General features: G+C 36.6%; 4 protein-coding genes across 10 annotated transcripts; all 4 read left to right on the top strand.

Moving 5' to 3' along the window:
• Nucleotides 1-1,973: 1,973 nt before the first annotated feature.
• Nucleotides 1,974-3,491, top strand: LOC110604145 (uncharacterized serine-rich protein C215.13). 2 transcript variants are annotated; one of them, XR_006349055.1, is made up of 3 exons: nt 1,974-2,723; nt 3,147-3,266; nt 3,337-3,491. XR_006349055.1 is itself a non-coding variant. In XM_043952116.1 (2 exons), exon 1 carries the CDS (start codon nt 2,079-2,081, stop codon nt 2,703-2,705), a length of 627 nt encoding a protein of 208 aa, XP_043808051.1. In that variant the 5' UTR covers nt 1,974-2,078; the 3' UTR covers nt 2,706-2,723; nt 3,147-3,491. The 2 variants fall into 2 exon arrangements, 1 of the variants encoding a protein (XP_043808051.1); XM_043952116.1 differs by having other exon boundaries at nt 3,147-3,491.
• A 2,517-nt stretch (nt 3,492-6,008) lies between these two features.
• Nucleotides 6,009-10,110, top strand: LOC110603809 (calcium uptake protein, mitochondrial). Of its 2 annotated transcripts, none has more exons than XM_021741733.2 (7): nt 6,009-6,469; nt 6,550-6,617; nt 6,732-6,955; nt 7,111-7,194; nt 7,411-7,624; nt 8,698-8,994; nt 9,431-10,110. In XM_021741733.2, the coding sequence occupies exons 1-7, from the start codon at nt 6,079-6,081 to the stop codon at nt 9,644-9,646; spliced, it is 1,494 nt and encodes a 497-aa protein (XP_021597425.1). In that variant the 5' UTR covers nt 6,009-6,078; the 3' UTR covers nt 9,647-10,110. The 2 variants fall into 2 exon arrangements, with proteins under 2 accessions (XP_021597425.1, XP_043808012.1); XM_043952077.1 differs by lacking the exon at nt 9,431-10,110 and adding an exon at nt 9,176-9,254.
• A 1,049-nt stretch (nt 10,111-11,159) lies between these two features.
• LOC110603585 (protein PHOX1) lies at nt 11,160-15,574 on the top strand. The gene is made up of 3 exons (XM_021741352.2): nt 11,160-13,827; nt 13,926-14,176; nt 15,190-15,574. Exons 1-2 carry the CDS (start codon nt 11,730-11,732, stop codon nt 14,072-14,074), a joined length of 2,247 nt encoding a protein of 748 aa, XP_021597044.1. The 5' UTR covers nt 11,160-11,729; the 3' UTR covers nt 14,075-14,176; nt 15,190-15,574.
• An 840-nt stretch (nt 15,575-16,414) lies between these two features.
• On the top strand, nt 16,415-19,762 carry LOC110602808 (protein MEMO1). Of its 5 annotated transcripts, XM_021740370.2 has the most exons (9): nt 16,415-16,471; nt 16,550-16,656; nt 17,094-17,178; nt 17,305-17,373; nt 17,571-17,683; nt 18,191-18,302; nt 18,370-18,513; nt 19,076-19,250; nt 19,466-19,762. In XM_021740370.2, exons 2-9 carry the CDS (start codon nt 16,605-16,607, stop codon nt 19,589-19,591), a joined length of 876 nt encoding a protein of 291 aa, XP_021596062.1. In that variant the 5' UTR covers nt 16,415-16,471; nt 16,550-16,604; the 3' UTR covers nt 19,592-19,762. The 5 variants fall into 5 exon arrangements, with proteins under 5 accessions (XP_021596062.1, XP_021596061.1, XP_021596059.1 ...); XM_021740369.2 differs by having other exon boundaries at nt 16,455-16,656; XM_021740367.2 differs by lacking the exon at nt 16,415-16,471 and having other exon boundaries at nt 16,478-16,656; nt 17,073-17,178.
• Nucleotides 19,763-19,843: the final 81 nt, after the last annotated feature.

Here is a 19,843-nt window from a genome sequence, read left to right as displayed (position 1 = left end):
CTCGTTTAACAAATACATTATAAAATGTAGAGTTGGTCACCATTTAATTTTGTTTAGATATAAAAACCAAAATTTATTTTTTAAAAACAATTTTTTTACCAATGCAGTTTTGCATCGGCTCCGCGGTCCAAGATCAAGAGACGAGAGTCAAAATCAAATCCACAAACTACAAGCATATGGCTCAAACCCAACTCATCGGCGAAGCAACCATCGATTTTCAACTGTCCCACTGCCTCCAGATGTATCAGCATCACATCGGCAACACTGCCGCTGCTGCCATCAGCTGGAGAAGAAAAGGAAGAACGAAACATCTAGAAGCAACCTGCAATCCAATACATGGACATGCAAGCCAAAAGAAGAACATGCACTCTAACACAAGGACTAGCAGCAAAGAGAAACCCAGAAAATACAGGGAAAAAGCCAGAAAACAACTAAGTTCAACCCTCGCCAAACCAAATGCATACCACTAATCCCCAAATCAAGCCTCGAATCCAGATAAGGCTGAGGACTCCATTACCTCACAAAAGAGAGCGACGTGGCGGAGTTCACAGCTACGATAGCCTTTGGGAGCGAAGATCGCCGGACGCAGCGGCATAGTCCCCAGTTGCCGGTATCAACAACAACAGTAACTCCTCTCTGGATAAAGACAAAATCCCTAAAAACGAAGGTCTAAACTTTCGCTCCATTGAAAAAAATAGATGGACGCTGACGACGCTCACACTTTCTCTCTGTTTTTTTTTCTTCTCAAAAGTTTTTTAAAAAAAAAAACTTTAAGTTTAAAATATGTTAACTAATTTTAATTTTATAATATATCTTTAATATTGTTATTGTGATTCACCTTTTTCTCACCATCTCCCTCAAAGTTAGGTTGCTTCACACAATACGGCAGTCCAGAAAGGAAAGTTGCATTCTGATTTCAATTACGCTATTTAAAATACTTTAAAACTGCAAAGCCTTTATTCTAATTTCTAAATTTATAGATTTATCATTTATTACTTTAAAATATTCCCAATCATTATAAAAAAATAAATTGCACAAATATTTAATATTATATAAAAAAATTATATAAAAAATAATGAAAAATACTAATAAGAATTGGTCCAATACTTCTCCGATTTAAAGATATTTATTATATTAATAATTATTATTTTTTTATTAATTGATCATTAATTATTATATATTTTAATTAATAAAATAAAAAAGATTAAATAATCACTTTAAGCTGTCATTAGCGTTTTTCAAAAATAATTTACAAAATTGTATTGGCTGAAATTATTATTATTATTATTATTATTATACAATTAATTTCAATTTAGACTTAAACTAAAGATTACATTTTTGAAAATGATTCACAAATAAATGCGCTAAATCTAATTAGTTGAACATAATGTTATTAATTTCCGGCAAAGAAAGCTTAATGTTATTAATTAAAATAATAATGACCCCTTAAACATCAAATAGTTAAAAGGATAAATGTATCATATTGTAAAAATATTATGATTATTTCGTAATAAGTGAATTTTATGAATTTTTTTTTAAATTTTTTAATGACAATAATAATAATAATAATAAAGTAAGTTTTTTCCTCTCCTTTTTCCGGAACATTTTAGGCAATAGAAAAGCAGAACGGAATGGCATTTCGTAATTACAAACATTCAAATGCTATATTTTGGTACTTCTCATTGCGACCGTTTCCAAGGAACTTTACACGTGGTAGCTGTCCAGTCTTCCTAGATGGCCATAACAGCTGTCAGACAAACGGCCCCTTCTTTCGTCGTCTTGTGCAGTCCGCTTCACATCAGCCGTTGGATCAGAATCCCCAGGCCTTAACTACATCCTGTAGTCAAACCGACCCTATACTAACCATGGTTAACTTGACCAACAACAGCACCACAACATGATAACCCATCCGAATCCCGTTATTTACCACCATACCCTTGTGTTTCTAATCTATAAATTTAGCCCTCGAGACTCGTTAGGTTTGCCAAACCAACAAGCCTACGGGCCTTATAGAAGAAATTCCCAAAAAGCCCCTCTTCTTCTTCTCTCCCTTCATCCCCTTTTCTTCCTTCTCAGAAATGGCTACAAGCTCGGAGTCTAGAAGATCTAGCGGACCAGTCCTCCGTTCTCTCTCACCTTGTGGAAGATTTCCAACTCTTCATACGAATTCTTATTTAACATCGTCTTCATCATCCTCTGCCTTTGCTTCTTCAACTAGCTCCAGTTTCTATTCCCCACCTACTGCATTTTTTAATGCTACCCACCATAGATCAGCCTCCCCAACCCGCGTTAATCTCTACACGACGTCGTCTCCCCAGTCTCATTCCTTTCGTTTTTCTATTGGCAGATCTAGTTCTCCTAACAGGTCGATAACGGTTACCAAGCAGAATAATCCGATCTCTCTTCCGAAGAAGACTTGTATGTGTTCTCCAACTACGCATCGGGGATCGTTTCGGTGCAGTCTGCACAAGAATACTGGTCACAGTCATGGAAGCGGCTCTGCACATTATACGCCCAACGGGCTGAATATGAGGCGATCGGCGATGACTAATTCGCTCGTTAGGATCGGTGGCGTTGAGGGTGAGTGGGTGAAGAGAGCGTTGACAGCGTTGATTCGCCCGTCTTCACATCAGCAAAGGCGTCGTGCAGATTTCCGGCCCAGGCCAAGTCGGCTGTCGGTTATGTTGAGAGCTGATGATATCTGATTATGGTTGGAGCCACAGGTTGGTTATTGTTTTGGTTTTATTTCAACAGATTCCGGCAACATATGCTAGGATTCGGCAAAGGTGTGCATGGATGAGTCAGAAACAGAATCGACTCAGACGAGTTTCGGTTTCTGGTAGAGGTGCCGTGTTGAATCGGACGAATGGAGTTTGATCCGAGGTGGGACTGAGTCAACGCGACGAGTTTGTAAACGGAGACTCAAAAGGCTAGAGATTTTTGTGGGAGACAGAAATTTGGAAATCCTTTGTACATATCAATTGCTATGGAAGGAGATTTTTGGGACATTAAAAATATAATCTAATATCACCTTAATCAAAATTAAAATTAAAATTAAAATTGATTTAATCCTGTATACTTAAATTCAAACAGAACTTGCAAATCATCGTCTGGTTTGACTTCCGATGCGTTTGTTGTGTTGGCAGCGTAATGGGTATGGGAGAGCCGTTATATGTGACGTTAACAGACCCGCTAGGGTTGGGCCGATTAGTTCACCGTTACCGTTATTCGTCATCCGTGGCTCGTGCCGTCACCGAGCGTGCTAGGTATATTCTTTTCATTGCGTTTATTTTTTTTATTTTTAAGAATTTATGATTTTTCTGTTCTTTGTTTCAGGTCTGACGCCTTGGCCCCGTTGGACAGTGGAAATTGGGGAAAAAAAAATACATAATTTAAATTGATGAGAAAATAGAATGGAAAGGCTGGACAGTGGAAATAGAAAAAATCATTTAAATAATCGAAAATTTTAAAATAAATAAAGGCAAGGGGATTGCTTGTTTGCCGGAGAAGGAAAGCATTTCAAAATGGTTAGACAGCTGGCACACAATATGTCTTACATCAGGGGAGAATAATCCCGAAAAGAAAAAGAAAAAGGAGTCCTCTGTAATTGTTTGCGTAACCCTATAACTGATGATGCGGGTTTAGCGATGATGAGAACTGAAGAGATTGAAAAGGGATTTTGTTGGAAGAAGTGAGAAGTTTATTGTCGCTAACGTGACTTTTTACGGAAGGAGGCCTAAATTTTGAGACATAAATTTTACAATCCTCGGTTATAATCCGATATTTATAATAAAATTTATACTGGAAGAAGGGACATCTTTAAGGTAAATTATTGAGTATTAATGCATTATATAAACAAAGATCGGAAAATATATCATAAAAAGAAAAAGTTTAGAGGAAATTCCCGAAGTGCACACACAAGCGGCTGCGGGAAATTGGTAACATTTTGCAAAAATTGCGTGTGGACGTGCTACATGTAATTGGAGACTTGGAAGCATTTGCGAGATTGGTTGTCACGGGACGCGTGTAGCATCATGAGAGGTTGACATGGATATCGGATCACAGACCGGTTGGAAGACAAATAAACAATTCCAGAGGGTGAATTTTTAAAGCCACTCATGACTTGGGGAATCATTCTTGTACATGTGACTGGAAACTCATAGAGGAATCATCCCATTGATAGAGATCGCGGGTTCCCTTTCAGTTGAGACCATCCTTTTAGAAGCACAAAGATAAGATGACCTGCATTAACTGATATTGTTTGGCAAAACTCGAAGCAGGTTCTCAGGCACACAATTACTTGTTTGGATTGATGGATATCATGTGACTAGTGTTCTTCACAGATTGGGCGAGTTTAAAAACTTGGCCAGATTATCAAACTAGATAAACCAACTCCTTTACTTTGTTAGGAGCTAGTTTAGCTTGAGAATAAAAACGGCATTGAAAATCCAACTTTTTTAGTTGGAGTGTAAGGACAAATTTCAAGCCCGTGAACACATGTCCATCTACACGTAATTAATGGAGGAAAGGGATGGACCACACACTTAATTTCTCGCCAGATTGATCCACAGTTGAGATAAGAGGTGAGCTTCAGCCGCAGATCCTGGATAAAATCGACAAAGGAATGGACACATTTTTTTTTTCATTACTATTTTTTTTATGAATAAAATCAGACTTCAGCCTATCAAAACTCAAATGCTACACTTCGAAAGTAACAGATAAGGCTGCAGGTTTGGTTAGATTCCAAATTAGCGCCAGCCAGTCTCGGCTCGGTTGATAAATGACACTGAGTTATCCTAGATGACTCAGGTTCAACTCTTATTTTCCTGCTGGTAAAACTAATGTACTATGAATTGCAGACGGGTAATGCAATGTGCTTATAATTTCATAAATTCAAACAGATCAAAATTGTACTGCAGATTTGTTTTGTCTTAATTTTAATATTTTTTACATTGCAAAATTTGATTAAATTTCCTAAAACAGAAAACTCAATTTTAACTTGATACTGATTTGAATTAACTTCAATATGTTGTAAAAGTGAAAATGTTTCAAAAGCTTTCTACCTTATAATTCTTGCATATAGAATTGGACTGAAAAATAAATTGCAATTCAAATTAATCTCTCTATGTGTGTTAATAAATTGAAGTCTAAAATTTTTATTTTTCATATGTTTGAATTTTAAAATTTATCCGTAAACAATTATTGTTTGAGTTATTCAAATTATTTTAAATCAAATACAATTTTATTTTCAATTTTTTTGGCTGTTAAAAATTTTTAGCAGTTGAATATTTTGCGTTGGGGATTTTTAGCTGATGTCGGAATTTTTCTTTTCCCTAATTTTACTACAGTCTCAACAGTTATATTTTTTCAACTATAAAAGACTTTCACTTCTACAAAATTTTGTACTTCTCTTTTCTGCTCCTTTTGCATCTTCATTATTGGGTTTCTTTGTTTTATTTCTCATGTTTTTATGTTTGGAGAATTTAAATTCAGAAGAATTTATTTAATCAGGAGTTGTGAAATAATCTTTAAAGACAATAAATATACAATCTATTTTCTCTTAATTTAATTACTATTTCTCAACATAATATAATTTTTGATTAATTTAATTTAAATAAGTTTCAATTAAATTAAATAAATAGATTATGAAAAAAATAAGTAACAACCTATTCGATGAGAGATCACTTTCGGAAAATAAAATTAGAAGATTCAGATTCAAAACATTCAAGAAAACCAATCAAATTATTCTATAAAATATGATTTAAATATAAAATTAAGATATGATTTTTCGTTTTTTAATAGGACACGACAATGAGAAAGTCCATTTTGACATAAACATGTCACTCCCAAAATACATGTAATATCATTCCTAAATTATGCTTTCGTATTTTCAATTGGGCTAGTGTGAAGGCCCCCACTTTACGAATTACCCGACCCATGTCCAATGGCTGTCGGGTTGGCCCAATCCACACATGCTGAAACGACGTTATATCAGTGAATATCGCAAATCGAATAAGGAACCATATTCCCCTTCTCACTTCTTCGCTTTTCTGTTGATCTGTTACCGAAGGATTCGCCATGCCTGCCTTGCCATCTCTCAAAAGATCTCGACCGTCTATTCATCAACTTTACTTAATCCAACGGCTCCAAGCTCGCCAATACTCTACTACAGAACCATCCTCTGCTACTTCATTGTCTCTGATCTACTCCTCCACACGCAATGAAAACGAAAATCACGCTCATGGATCATCCTTCAGGAGATGGTTTTCGGGGATCGCAGTGGGCTCCGCCTTAGGCTTATTTCACTGGCTATCCAATTCTGCTTGTGATTCTCAATCCTCATTCTTCAAGAGATCGTTGTTGAGTTTTGCCGACTGGCCGACTGGATCGACGGTGGAGAAACCGTGCTCTGCTTCAACATTTGGCAAACTTTCGTTGCCGGACTATAGCTCAAAATTTATATTTGGAGGTGGATGTAGCTTATCACTTTAGATTCTCCATTAATTGATCAAGTTTTTAAGTTTGAATTCCTGAAACTGGTCATTGCAGATGCCTATAGGAGAAAGGTTTTCTTTAAATACGAGAAGAGGATAAGGCTGCGGAGTCCTCCTGAGAAGGTTTTAATTTTTGGTTTTTTTGGTCTAAAATGATTGTTTTAGGCATTAAACCTCTGGATTGGCCATGTGAATTCTCAAGATTTTGACGGATGTATTTCATATTTTCCTTGGAAGGTTTTTGAGTACTTTGCATCTTTCCGAGCACAAGATGGTGAGTTACGAATGAAACCAGCAGATTTGATGCGGGCGGTTGTTCCTGTTTTTCCTCCTTCTGAATCCCACCTTGTTAGAGAAGGATATTTGAGTGGGGAGAGGAGGCCTGGCGATCTAAGATGTCCTCCATCCGAATTGTTTAAGCTATTTGATCTGGACAGTGATGGGCTTATATCATTTAAGGAGTGAGTTGTCTATATATCACTGTTGTGCGTTGCATTCATTTTCTTGTTTTGGGAAAAAACTTTTTGGTTCTGTTTCAAGTATCTGGCTTTCACTTATATTTAAATTGTGCTTTTAATGCTTTTTGGGTAACGCATTTCCTCTCTACTTGTAACAGGTATATATTTTTTGTAACATTACTTAGCATTCCAGAATCAAGCTTTTCTGTGGCATTCAAAATGTTTGACGTTAACAACGACGGGTGAGTATATATGGAAACCTTGGACACAGAGAGATGATAGTATCTGCTAAACACGCACGCACTCACTGTACCCTTTCCTATTATATGTCTACAGATTGTTTGAGTTGATAGATGTGGCTTAGCAGTCTGGGTAACTTTTGCTGCATGTCAAACTTGGACTTTAGGCTTGTCCTCTTTTGCCTTTTATTGATTATTTGTGTTTGTCTCTGTATCTAGAGAGATCAGTAAGGAAGAGTTTAAGAAAGTTATGGCCTTGATGCGAGCTCACAACAGACAAGGGGCTGTCCATAAGAATGGACGTCGAACAGTGTTGAAAGTTAGTTCTTCTGTGGAAAATGGAGGTTTGGTGGAGTACTTCTTTGACAAAGATGGAAATGGTCGCCTCCATCATGATAAGTTTGTCCTGTTTTTGAGGGATTTGCATGATGAGGTAAACCTTTACCTCCCCTTTATCTCCTAAATACCATATAAACATGGTGCGCATTCAATGTGATCTTATTGTTGCAATATTTTAGGTGCCATAACAAAGAACGGTTGTTGCATGTTGCATTTTTAAGTTTCGGTAAACGTGTGGCCAATGGATAAAATTGAGCAAGAAATAGGAATTCAAAAGCCATAAAGGCCCTGCCTCTACGTGAGTTGACTTTAATGCGACATTAGATAGCTTAGTGTATTGTTTAGAAGTAGAACTTGAATGTTGTCAGTGTCACCTGACACCTCCAGGATTGTGTTTCCAAACCTAGGGCAATATCCCATAACTGATCGACTGCGGAAGAGTAAAATGTCATAAAGATATATAAAATCAGTTCTTCGGTCAGCTGCAATTATCCCTTAGATGTTTAAATTAAGTCTGATTGTCACTTGTAATGATGTACACAGATGGAGACTGATGGTCAGTCTCAAGGAATTTAGATTATTTTAGAAAAAGACAACCTTGCAGCTTTGCACCTAATTTCTTGCGAGTTCCTTTATTTGTACTGTACTAGGTATGTTTTTGCATTGAACAGTGGTCAAATAGTTGCAATAAATATGATAATGTTTTTGAAACAGTGAATGGACAGGGTGGATTTAGATGGATGTAAGATATGTTAAATGGTTAACAAGCAAAATACATTTGCATTTTCTTTTCTCTTCTTATTCTTCCTCTCTCTCCTGCTGAATGCTTTGTTCTTTGGGAATTTCATATCATATGGAAAGTATATTGCGTGAAATTCATGTAACCTGGTTCATGTGTCTGGTTTGACTAGGTCAGCAGGAAAGTAGCCTTCTCTCCCAACCCATAGGTGCACACAACTCGTGCAGGGCAGGGAAAGGCTTATGACAGTTTGATATCATGTTCAATCAAGTTGAAATGATTGTTTTCACTTATGGTATGGTTGGGCAAGTGATCCATGCATTTGAATTGCCCGGAAGTGCTATTTGTGATGCGCAGCAGTTTAAAATCTCATTTTGGGCAATGTTAGTGGTAATATTCTTATATGATTACTACTGTCTTTTTTGCAGATATTGAGATTGGAATTTTCACATTATGACTATAAATTACAAAAGACCATATCAGCTAAGGATTTTGCATTGTCAATAGTTGCTTCTGCTGACTTGAGTCACGTAGATAAGTTGCTTAATCGGGTTGATGAAGTGAATAATGAGGCACACCTCAAGGACATTCGAGTAACATTTGAAGAATTCAAAAGTTTTGCTGAATTGCGGAAAAAGTTGCGTCCACTTTCTTTGGCCCTCTTTAGTTATGGGGAAGTAAACGGCCTGTTAACAAGGGAGGACTTCCAAAGAGCTGCATCCAAAGTAAGATACTTGGCCTTGCTTTATGCCTGTAGCAATTTGTTCTGTGTTTATATGTGTGCCCGTATGTTGAGATCTGCTATGGATATGTGGAATATTATTAAAATGGGCTTAATCAGGTTCCACTATTTGTGGATCTCATATTGGTTCATTTAATTAATCTACTTCAATGGGAAATAATCAGGTGGAGCTTTTCTGTCTTTGGATGGGATAACAGTTTTGTTCACCATGCTACTTTTTGGCTCCATTCAGAGTTAAGTAGCTTAAAAAAAATGTTCTCACAAATCCTAGGTAGGTTGAAGCTGATGTACAATTGATAACAATGTAAAGGATACAATTGTTCTTATAATTGTTGTGAAATCTTCTGAAGAATAAAGTAGATATTTATGTTTTTGAACGATTTTCTAAATCTTCTGATGTTTTATTTGGTAAAAATCAGGTTTGTGGCATCACACTCACGGACAATGTGATTGATATCGTTTTCCATGTCTTCGACTCAAATCGTGATGGGCATTTAAGCACAGATGAGTTCATAAGGGTTTTACACAAACGGGAAAGAGACATTGCTCAACCTGTAGAATCTGGATTCTTGGAAGTTCTGTCCTGCTGCTTTAACTACGGAAATGACCTGACTTTAAGATGGCTGTTTGGGTAATCCACTTGGTTTGCAGGCCCTGAAGCTTACAGCTCGAGTGCTTCGCTTGTTGCAGAGACTCAAACTTGCAGAATGGACCTGCTAACTTCGGAGCGAGTTTTTCACCGGAAGTATATCTAAGAAGTTGAAGCTTTTTACAGTTGTGGCAATTTTGCAAAGGGAAAAGAGCTACTGCCTAACAGGTTATCTTAGATGGTGTCTCCCTTTGATTTCCTCGCAAACCTGGCTGGCTATGATATGGAGGCGATGCCTGTTGCCATCAATTTGTATATATGTATGTACCCTTTTGGAAAATCTTCTTAATATGTGAAGAAAGTACACTTGAAAGGTTTATTTCCTGTCATGGCGACTCACTCTCGCCCAAAATAACGCCTAGCTAGTACTCGTACAAGGAGGTGGTGAACATTTGAACATTTATTATTATTATTATTATTATTACTTAATATAAATAACTATTGGATTCATTCCGAGTAGGATTGTTAATTGTTATATATATAATAAATATATTACCAATAAATGTATTTATTATTATTAATAAATTCGACTTATATTTCATCTCTGGTACCTTGAAACACGATGGTAAGGTATATTTTTATCTTTGGATGTTGGCTTGAATTGTACTTCACCTATGAACATGTGACGTGGCACTCTTTTTGTTCTTAATTTATTAGTATTTAATGCAAACGTGGGGACCTGGTTTTGTGACCTTGTCGGATAATTTAATAAAGGAATAATACAGTTAGGAATAGAACGTCTACAGCTTCTCTTGCCGGCTTAGCGTAGTACTGGGTCAGTTATTCTGGTCCCGTCCCGTCCCGTCCCGTCCCGCATCACTTAAAGCGCGTGGCTTTTTATTTCTATTTTCTCTCGTACTTTCTCTAATGAATTACTCCGGTCAACCTAATAGAAGTAAAAGATTATTCCAAATTAAGAAAAACATTTGGCGCATGGCTATTACTTAGTATCATAGCATGTTTTTGGCATGCCACTACTCCATCCGATATTACGTTTTATCTTATCTAACTATAATTTCTTTCCTATAAAAAAAATGATTCCTTTAATTGCAATATTTTTTTAAATCTTCCACTACAAATAGAATAATTAAAAATACAAAATATTATAAAAATTAATTATATTTACCTAATTTTTTAAAATAACAAATAATTTTAGACAACAAAATTTGTAAAAATTGATAGATAAAAATTAAATTGATAAAAAAACTTAATATTCTTATTTATAGAATTACAAGAACTTTAAAATATTAGTTTGATGAAAATAAATGTAAATTATGATCACGAAATTCCATTCCTCGTACTGTGAAAAATTTTGTTGATTATTTTATTTGTATTAAATAAAAGAAATCATGAAAATTGAAATTTAACTGATAAATTCTTTTTCCCAATAATCGGGCTCTTGTGCTTTTGTTGTCCCCAGTGAATGCACGAAATGATTAAAATCCATTTGCGATACAGATTAGAAAGCAAATTGTTGCCAGCCCACGACTCATGGCATGTCGGCACTAGGCACCAGGTACCCACAGCGTGCATACACGCGCTCCTATATGAATGGAGTTTTGGCATTTCTTCTGCCTCGGAACGTTGACCTTGTTCTTCTTTCTTGGGAGGATTGAATTTGAAACCCTAGCCAAGAAGAAAGCCGCTGTAATGTTTGTCTGTCTTCCCATTTCTCTCTGCAACCAAATCCTCCATTCCTACCTTCTATAATCCTTGCTTTACCTGATAAAAAACGTTTCTTTTTTCTTCCCTTTTTAGATAAAACACATAAGAGATTGGAGATTGAACGCTAATCTCTCTCTGCGTCACTTCTGTCGTATTCTGGTTATAGAGAGACAAAAAAAAAACAGATTTTTCTTTTGTTTTCGTATTGTGGTTTGTTTGGGCTCTTGTTTTCAATTATTATAGCTATATGATTTTTTATTGTATTGTTTTCCCCCTCCCGCTTTCATGGTCGTTTGATGGTTATAAAGAGTGTTTTGATTGATATTTAATCAGAGTTTGCACTTAAAGAGCTTTGATTTTTAAAGGGTTTCTTTTATCTATTCATTTATCTTAGAATCTATCAAATGGGAAAGCCAATTGGGAAAAAGAAGAACCCGGATTCACCCAGAACCGGTGACGCAAATAGTAAGCAGAGCAAACTCATGACGGATCGGACATCGAAGGCTTTCGATGAAGACACAGCAATTTTTATCAACATGGCGCAAGACCTCAAAGAAGAAGGGAACAAACTCTTTCAGAAGCGCGACCACGAAGGTGCCATGTTAAAGTACGAAAAAGCCGTCAAGTTACTTCCCAAAAACCACATCGATGTCGCTTATCTTCGAAGCAACATGGCCGCTTGCTATATGCAAATGGGTCTAGGTGAGTATCCCCGAGCTATCAACGAGTGTAATTTAGCTTTAGATGTTTCTCCCAAGTATAGTAAAGCTTTGTTGAAAAGAGCTAAGTGTTATGAGGCTTTGAATAGACTGGATCTGGCTTTGAGGGATGTTAATAATGTTTTGAGTATGGAACCCAATAATTTGACGGCGTTGGAAATAATGGAAAGCATTAAAAAGGCTATGACTGAGAAAGGTGTAAATTTTGACGAGAAATTAATTGGTTTGGCTAATGTCGAGCAGACTGGCGCCGCCCGTTTGCGTAAGGTGGTGGAGAAGGTAAAGAAGAAGAAGAAGAAGAATGATAAATTGGTGAAGGGGAAAGCAGATGATGAGGATAAGATAGTTGTGGAGGACAAGAAGGTGAATGCTGTTATTAAGGACAAAGAGGTAGTAACTAAGACTATTGAAGAAGATAAAGTGCTTGCAAAGGATGTCAAAGAGGAGAAAGTGCTTGCAAAGGATGTCCAGGAGGAGAAAGTGCTTACAAAGGATGTCAAAGAGGAGAAAGTGCGTATGAAGGATGTCAAAGACGAGAAGGTGATTACCAAGACAGTGAAGTTGGTCTTTGGGGAGGATATCAGGTGGGCTCAGTTGCCTGTCAATTGTAGTGTTGGACTGCTGAGGGATATAGTCAGAGATAGGTATCCCGGCTTGAAGGGTGTCCTTATGAAATATAGGGATGCAGAAGGAGATTTGATTACAATAACTACTACAGAAGAGCTAAGGCTGGCAGAATCATCAAGTGATTCTCAAGGGTCGCTTAGGTTCTATGTTGTCGAAGTCGATCGTGATCTAGAACCAGTTTATGAGGGGATGAGAATTGAACAGGAGGTGCACAAGATTGATAACAAAATGAGTGATGCTGTTGAGAATGGCAATGTCGGGAAAGGTGTAGATGTTGAAAAGAGACCAATTACCATAGACGATTGGATTGTCCAGTTTGCAAGGTTGTTCAAGAACCATGTTGGCTTTGATTCTGATTCATACTTGGATCTTCATGAACTTGGTATGAAATTATATTCAGAGGCAATGGAGGACACTGTGACAAGTGAAGAAGCACAGGAAATTTTTGATATTGCTGCGGATAAGTTCCAAGAGATGGCAGCTTTGGCTTTGTTTAATTGGGGAAATGTTCATATGTCCAAGGCAAGGAAGCGGGTATTCTTTTCTGAAGATGGTTCAAGGGAGTCTATGCTTGCACAGGTTAAGAATGGATACGAGTGGGCAAAGAAAGAATATGACAAGGCAGGAAGAAGGTACCAAGAAGCTTTAAATATTAAACCAGACTTCTATGAAGGCTTTCTTGCACTTGGGCAACAGCAGTTTGATGAAGCCAAGCTTTGTTGGTATCATGCTATTGGAAGCAAGCTGGAACTAGAAAAAGGGCCGTCTGAGGAGGTCCTTGTTCTTTATAACAAGGCTGAGGACTGCATGGAGAAAGGTATGCAGATGTGGGAAGAGATGCAGGAGCAGCATCTGAACGGGCTTTCCAAATTTGACAAATACAAAGACCAGCTGCAGAAATTTGGGTTGGATGGGCTATTGAAAGATGTATCTGCTGAAGAAGCAGCAGAGCAGGCAGCAAATATGGCTTCTCAAATATACCTCTTATGGGGTACCATGCTCTATGAGCGCTCTGTTGTGGAATATAAGCTAGAGCTACCAACTTGGGAAGAATGTTTGGAGGTTGCAGTTGAGAAGTTTGAACTTGCCGGTGCTTCTCCGACAGATATAGCTGTCATGATAAAGAACCATTGTTCCAATGAAACTGCTCTTGAAGGTACATAGAGTATAAATTACCAGCATCTATGCTATTTGTGTTATTTTATACAATTTACTATTAAGATGATAATTGCTACCGCTTTGCAATTGCTGCAGGATTGGGATTCAAAATTTATGAGATTGTACAGGCATGGAATGAGATGTATGACGTTAAAAGGTGGGAGACTGGTATTCCATCTTTCAGGCTGGAGCCATTGTTTCGTCGGCGGGTTCCAAAACTTCATTATATGTTGGAGAACGTTTGATTTTTTGTTGCTGATGATTGAGCATTCTTTAGGAGTTTTGGCAATGCTTCCGCATTCAGTAGTTCTTCTTTCCAAATGCTATGTTTCTACCAAGTAAGATAGGTAAGTCAATATTACTCTGTCTATTGAATTAAGGGGTTCCAATTTTATCCTATCTTCTAACTATTTTATGCTGGGTGCATTGATGCAGCATAATTTAGTTATACTATCCCCAAATTAAAATGTACTAGACTGAGCTACAATTGGTTGAAAGAATGACAAATCTGTTATTCAAACTTCAAGTTCTGTAAGAATTTACATCCAGAATTGGAAACAAAAATTTTAGGAAGCTTATTCTTTACCAGGATATGATTTATTTAACATCCACTGCTTTACAACATATGGGACAGTGACATGTTGGAGTAAAAGAGAAGTACTTCAACATCACCAGGGGTAACCCAAAGAACAACATGACTGGCATTATGTATTATATTTTAACTTGCCCTCTTACTATAAGGAGCTACTTTTTTATCCAAACCTGTTGTTTATTATTCTCATTTCAACATGATGTATTTAATCTTCGATGAAGAGTTTGATTTGGTAATTTTTCATTGGATGAGTGTAATATTGGCTTCAAATGTCATTTTGACTAAGGGCAGATTAGAAATGATAATGATTTCTCTAACTTTGGGTTCAGGATCATTTGATTAATGCTACATTGCTTTGTAGGAGTTCCTTTCAGATTCGAGGAAACCAGACATTATTTTTGGAAAATCATTAAGCTAACTGGGTATTGAATTGTTGGAATTGATCATATAATACTGATTTTATCCTATTTTGATAGCTATCCTTGCATACAAAAAGTGTCAAACCGACTGTGTTGTATTACGTTTGTTATTGAGTTCTGCAAGTTTCTATTTGAGATTCTTTGCAGCCCTCAAAGCTGGGGGGTAATTTTTCTTCTTTGTTGAAGGAATTCTTCCTGGAAATTTTATTTACTACTTGTGTATATTTTACTTGCTAAGCTGCATTTAGTCTTTGTTAAAGTCTGTGATGCCTACTATTGTACTATAAATATGACCAACACTGAAATAGTAACACCACTTGCATTGACTCTTGATTTCTTCTGGTTGCAGGTTAATTTTTCTTATGAATTGTTTTGCGTCCTGAGTTTGTTGTTTGCTTTGGAGGTGAAGAACAGAAGTTCCTCTCGTGTCTGTTTTGGGATGAGACCGAGTTAGTGATTGGATTTTCAAGGTTTATGCAAAAAGGAGTCGTCGAGCTGGTTGTATTATACTCATGATATTAATAGTTTTTTTTTCCCCTCTTCCATATTATAGTTGCTGTAATTCACAAGTTGATATAGTGGTATATGATTGATTTGTTCATACCAGAGAATAAGTGGTAAAACAGAAGGTTTGTTATTCATGCTGGCTTGTCGCCTGTTACAGATTTAGGTTGTCATTTTGTAACAATTTGTTGGATTTGTACGAAATAAAGGAGTGTTTTTCCAGTTTCTCATGATCTTGAATTTTTGGTGCCTATTCTGATATTGTAACATCTACCTTGATTTGTTTTTTTTCGGACGGAAATGCACTATAACTGCCTGAGCTTGACGAAATCCCATTGCAGTAGCAGAAGCTCTTACCTGTTTCGAGTAAAAGCTGAACACTCTTGCTATCCCATTGCCTAGATGAAACAGATTTGCATGCTCTTTTCCTATGTCACATTGGTTTTTATCTCTGTTCTCTAATGAACTTGCTGGAAGGTCAGAGTACAAAGCAGATATACTAACAAATGGCAAAAAATTTGCAAGCGTTCTGGGATGATGATGATGATGTGCTGCTTATGGTCCCTACTCAATAGAAAACGTGGAAAGCAAGTGGAAAAATACTGGGATGCTGGTTGCATCCTCTTATAAGCTATCAAATAACAACGATACCTTAATCTTAAATCTGCATTGATACTCACTTGTAAATCCTTTAATACTAATCCTGAAGCAAAGAAAGCGCATGTCATAATCCAAACAGCTAGAAGATTATGGTGACTTGGATGCTGGTAACCAAGCGCTGAACAACAAGGTAGTTTGAGTGTAGTGGCTATGGCCCATGAACAATCTTAGAGATACTAATGGAAATAGCAGGTTATGCTAACCAGGTCATGGCGGCCACGGAAACAAAGCGAAAGAAAAATTAGGATTTATTTGGTTGAAATGGGTTATTTTTGAAAAATTAAATTTATAATTAATAATTTAATTGAGTTAGAGAAAACTAAGAAAAATGCGAGGATAAAATTTTAATATTTCATCATGGGCTAAATAATATTAAGGACTAAATAATTAAGAAATATTGGGACTGGTTAACATACTAAATGTTATTATTCCCAAGTGGGAATTTATCCCAGGAAACGTGGCAGCTGGTCAGGTCTCAGTCTCTCTCCTCTTTTCTTCCTTCCTACTTCAGTTCTTCTTTCCAATCAAGAAGTTTCTTTTATCAGAATTAGGTCATTTTACGGCATTTAGAATCCTTGAAAGCTCACCAAGAAATCAAAAATGGAGCAAGTCAGAAGAGCATCGCATGCTGGCTCCTGGTACACCGATAATCGTAAGTCTCGCAAGACTCACATCTGGAAAATATATACTCAAAGTGAGAAAAAACTAAACTTAGAGTTCAATATTACTTGATCAAATGATTTTTTTAAGTGCAATTTTTTTTTCTTGGATTTGATAGCTTTATTTAGGGTTTATATAAGATGTGATTCTTCTCCAAGTCAATTAAATAGCGCCTAATTATAACTAGATATGTGACGAGACGGTGAAGTTTAGGTAATTTTACATCTGAAGCAAATTCTTAAAAGCTTAGGTAATTTTGTATCTGAAGCAAATTCTTACTTGACGAGTAGCTAAACGAGTGGGAAGGAGCAAAAAGAAGTTTCCATGTAATATTACCAGTCCTAAGAGATGATTTCATTTTATTGTTTCAGTACATTTACTAGGTTTGGTGTTGTTGGGATGTAATAGTGTTGCTTAGCCCATTTTCAGCTAAAAAACTGGACGAAGAACTTGATCGATGGATCAAGGCTGCTGCTCTGCCTAAATGTCCTGATGTTCGAGGCGTAATTGCTCCGTAGGCTATTCTTAATTCTCTATGCTCTCTCTCTCTCTCTCTTTCTCTCTTCTTTGAGTATCATTGTATTTCGATGTTTTAATATTCTTTTCTTTGTTCATTTTCTTGTTGGCTCTGGTACTGCAGGCATGCAGGTTATTCGTATTCAGGTCGCGCTGCTGCTTATGCATTTGGAAATATAGACCCAACAAACATGTAAGTTTCATGTATTCTATTTTGCATCTGTTGAACGATTGGTCTCATTTTATGTACTAATTTGATCTTAAGCAAATGCTTGATCAGCATTTGTGGTGATTATGTTCCAGTAAACATGCGTTGTCACATACCTGCTTTTTGAAATTTAATTTTCAGCTGGCTAAAGTTTGCTGATATGTGATAAGTTTACATTTCAGTTCTCGGATTTTCTTGCTTGGTCCATCACACCATTATTATACTCCCAAATGTGCTCTTTCAAAAGCGACAGTTTACAAGACTCCAATAGGAGACTTGCCTATTGATTTGGAAGGTACCATTTCTACGCATGAGAGTGAACTTCATTGATGGATGCACAGCCGCTTCTGTTTATACTTTCCTTTTTTTGTTTATCTTCTATTGATTTTATTCATTTTTGTTTTGGGTCTAGCTATTTATTCTCTACTTTATTTCCTTAAGGAGAACATCGCTAGGTTATTCTTATGAGTGATGAATGTGGTATGTTTATGTAACATGCATAGCTCCATGGATCACAAAAATAAGGGTACAAGCATACTTGTTAAATACACATATGCTTATTCATATGTATATCCATTTGTTTATCTAGGTGGGAAGATATGAATGCCTGAATGGTGAAAAAGGAATTCACAAGTTCCTTGAAGTGGTTGGATTTAATATGAATTGAATTGAGTTGATACATAAACATTAGATGATTTCTGAAATCGTTAGTTGTTTAAAGTGTAAGTACTCTAGTAATTAATGGGTAGTGTTTTTGTGCTTATTTCCGTGATTGATCAATTTTCCATTCTCCGTCTTTCAGTCATTGAGGAACTTAAAGCTACAGGGAAATTTGAATTGATGGATCTTCGTGTTGATGAAGCTGAACACAGCATGGAAATGCACTTGCCATATCTTGCAAAAGTTTTTGAAGGGTAATATCTGTTGTATGGTGAACTTGTATTTATTTTTCTTGTGGCTGACTTGGTAATATTTATTCAGGCATCAGGTAAAAGTTGTGCCCATATTGGTTGGTGCTCTTAATGCTGATAATGAAGCTATGTACGGACAGTTGTTAGCAAAATATGTAGATGATCCATCTAATTTCTTTTCTGTCTCCTCAGATTTTTGTCATTGGGGTTCTCGGTACGTTTCACATGCAGACTTATGCAGAGTTCAATTTTTGTTGGTTTCTTAGCTGTGTTTTCTCCTAAATAAATATCTCTTTTATGTTTATGCTCCAATTCGGGGATTCATACAGCTCTTTTACTGTCTTCCTTCACAACCCAACATACATTTATTGATACATGCATGTGATTATGCAACATTCTTTTAGGTCTATCATCTAGTTTAATTTTGGATTCATGAGATCACTTGGAAGAGTTTTATGGGACATCTCATACAACTGAGCTGGATTATGAACTGACTTTAGGATCCTTGAGATTGTGCTTTGTACCACCTGTATCCTGTTTGGACGTGACCTTACTCCAGTCCTTGCAAAGTAGTGAGCCTCATGAGCTGTGCCTTTTTTTTTGGAGACATGCTTATAACATGGATATGTTCTTTTTGTATATGTACTTTGTAAATTATCATTCAGGAGTTTCTGTAATAATACCTCTCCATCAGAATATCTTAGCTTTGCATGTCAATGTAACTACTTACTATATTAACCATCTTAAACATCTTTTCATGATTTTCTTGCGTTTAGGTTTAATTTCATGCACTATGACAAGAAATATGGAGCTATACACAAATCTATAGAGGCGTTGGACAAGATGGGTATGGATGTAATAGAAACTGGGGATCCTGATGCATTTAAACAGTATTTACAGGAGTATGACAATACAATTTGTGGGCGTCATCCAATTAGTGTTTTCCTACATGTAAGTTCCTCAAGCTTCTCAGGTAGCCAATTAGCACATGCCCTGTTCTACTGCAGGATCAAGTAGGGTAGTGTTTTTCTCTAGCTCTTTCTCCCGTTGATTTGTGCTTTTAATCCTTGTTGATGGTTGCTGTTTATGATTTATTTAGGCAACTGCGTTAAACTGGATTACTGACAACACCCCCCCACCCCAATATTATTCTGAATTACTTTCAGATGTTAAGGAATTGCTCAACAAAGATAAAGATTAAGTTTCTACGGTACGAGCAATCAAGCCAGTGCAAAACAACGAGGGATAGCAGTGTCAGTTATGCATCTGCAGCAGCAAAGGTGGATGCTTGAAGCTATATTAATTTGCATTTCAAATGTGCTACTGTTGGAAACAATTAACGATCTAAACTTTTTTCAATTGAATGTATCATCTAATTTGATCACTCGGCACTTGCAAAAATCTATCATGCTGTCAATTTCCTGTTTACGGATGGAAGACCAGTAATGAAACTCGTTGCCCAACTGTTTACTGCTGTGGACTTCTTTAATATTATGCTTCTGTGGCACACCTGAATATGTGCTCATGGCAGCTGAATGGTTGGT

The sequence above is a fragment of the Manihot esculenta genome, chromosome 16 (genome assembly GCF_001659605.2).
Source record: "Manihot esculenta cultivar AM560-2 chromosome 16, M.esculenta_v8, whole genome shotgun sequence".
Taxonomy (NCBI): Eukaryota; Viridiplantae; Streptophyta; class Magnoliopsida; order Malpighiales; family Euphorbiaceae; genus Manihot; species Manihot esculenta.
The sequence above is the reverse complement of the archived record's forward strand: the minus strand, read 5'-3'. Positions and strand labels throughout refer to the sequence as shown.

Excerpts from the sequence above, each read along its gene's own strand:
- LOC110603585 (XM_021741352.2), top strand. The coding sequence starts at position 11,730 with ATGGGAAAGCCAATTGGGAAAAAGAAGAACCCGGATTCACCCAGAACC. Across the intron at positions 13,828-13,925 it reads CAATGAAACTGCTCTTGAAG|GATTGGGATTCAAAATTTAT; the intron begins GTACATAGAGTA and ends CAATTGCTGCAG.
- LOC110603809 (XM_021741733.2), top strand. The coding sequence starts at position 6,079 with ATGCCTGCCTTGCCATCTCTCAAAAGATCTCGACCGTCTATTCATCAA. Across the intron at positions 6,470-6,549 it reads CTCAAAATTTATATTTGGAG|ATGCCTATAGGAGAAAGGTT; the intron begins GTGGATGTAGCT and ends TGGTCATTGCAG. Across the intron at positions 7,195-7,410 it reads TTTGACGTTAACAACGACGG|AGAGATCAGTAAGGAAGAGT; the intron begins GTGAGTATATAT and ends CTCTGTATCTAG.
- LOC110602808 (XM_021740367.2), top strand. The coding sequence starts at position 16,605 with ATGGAGCAAGTCAGAAGAGCATCGCATGCTGGCTCCTGGTACACCGAT. Across the intron at positions 17,179-17,304 it reads GTTCGAGGCGTAATTGCTCC|GCATGCAGGTTATTCGTATT; the intron begins GTAGGCTATTCT and ends CTGGTACTGCAG. Across the intron at positions 17,374-17,570 it reads AATATAGACCCAACAAACAT|TTCTCGGATTTTCTTGCTTG; the intron begins GTAAGTTTCATG and ends TTTACATTTCAG.
- LOC110604145 (XM_043952116.1), top strand. The coding sequence starts at position 2,079 with ATGGCTACAAGCTCGGAGTCTAGAAGATCTAGCGGACCAGTCCTCCGT.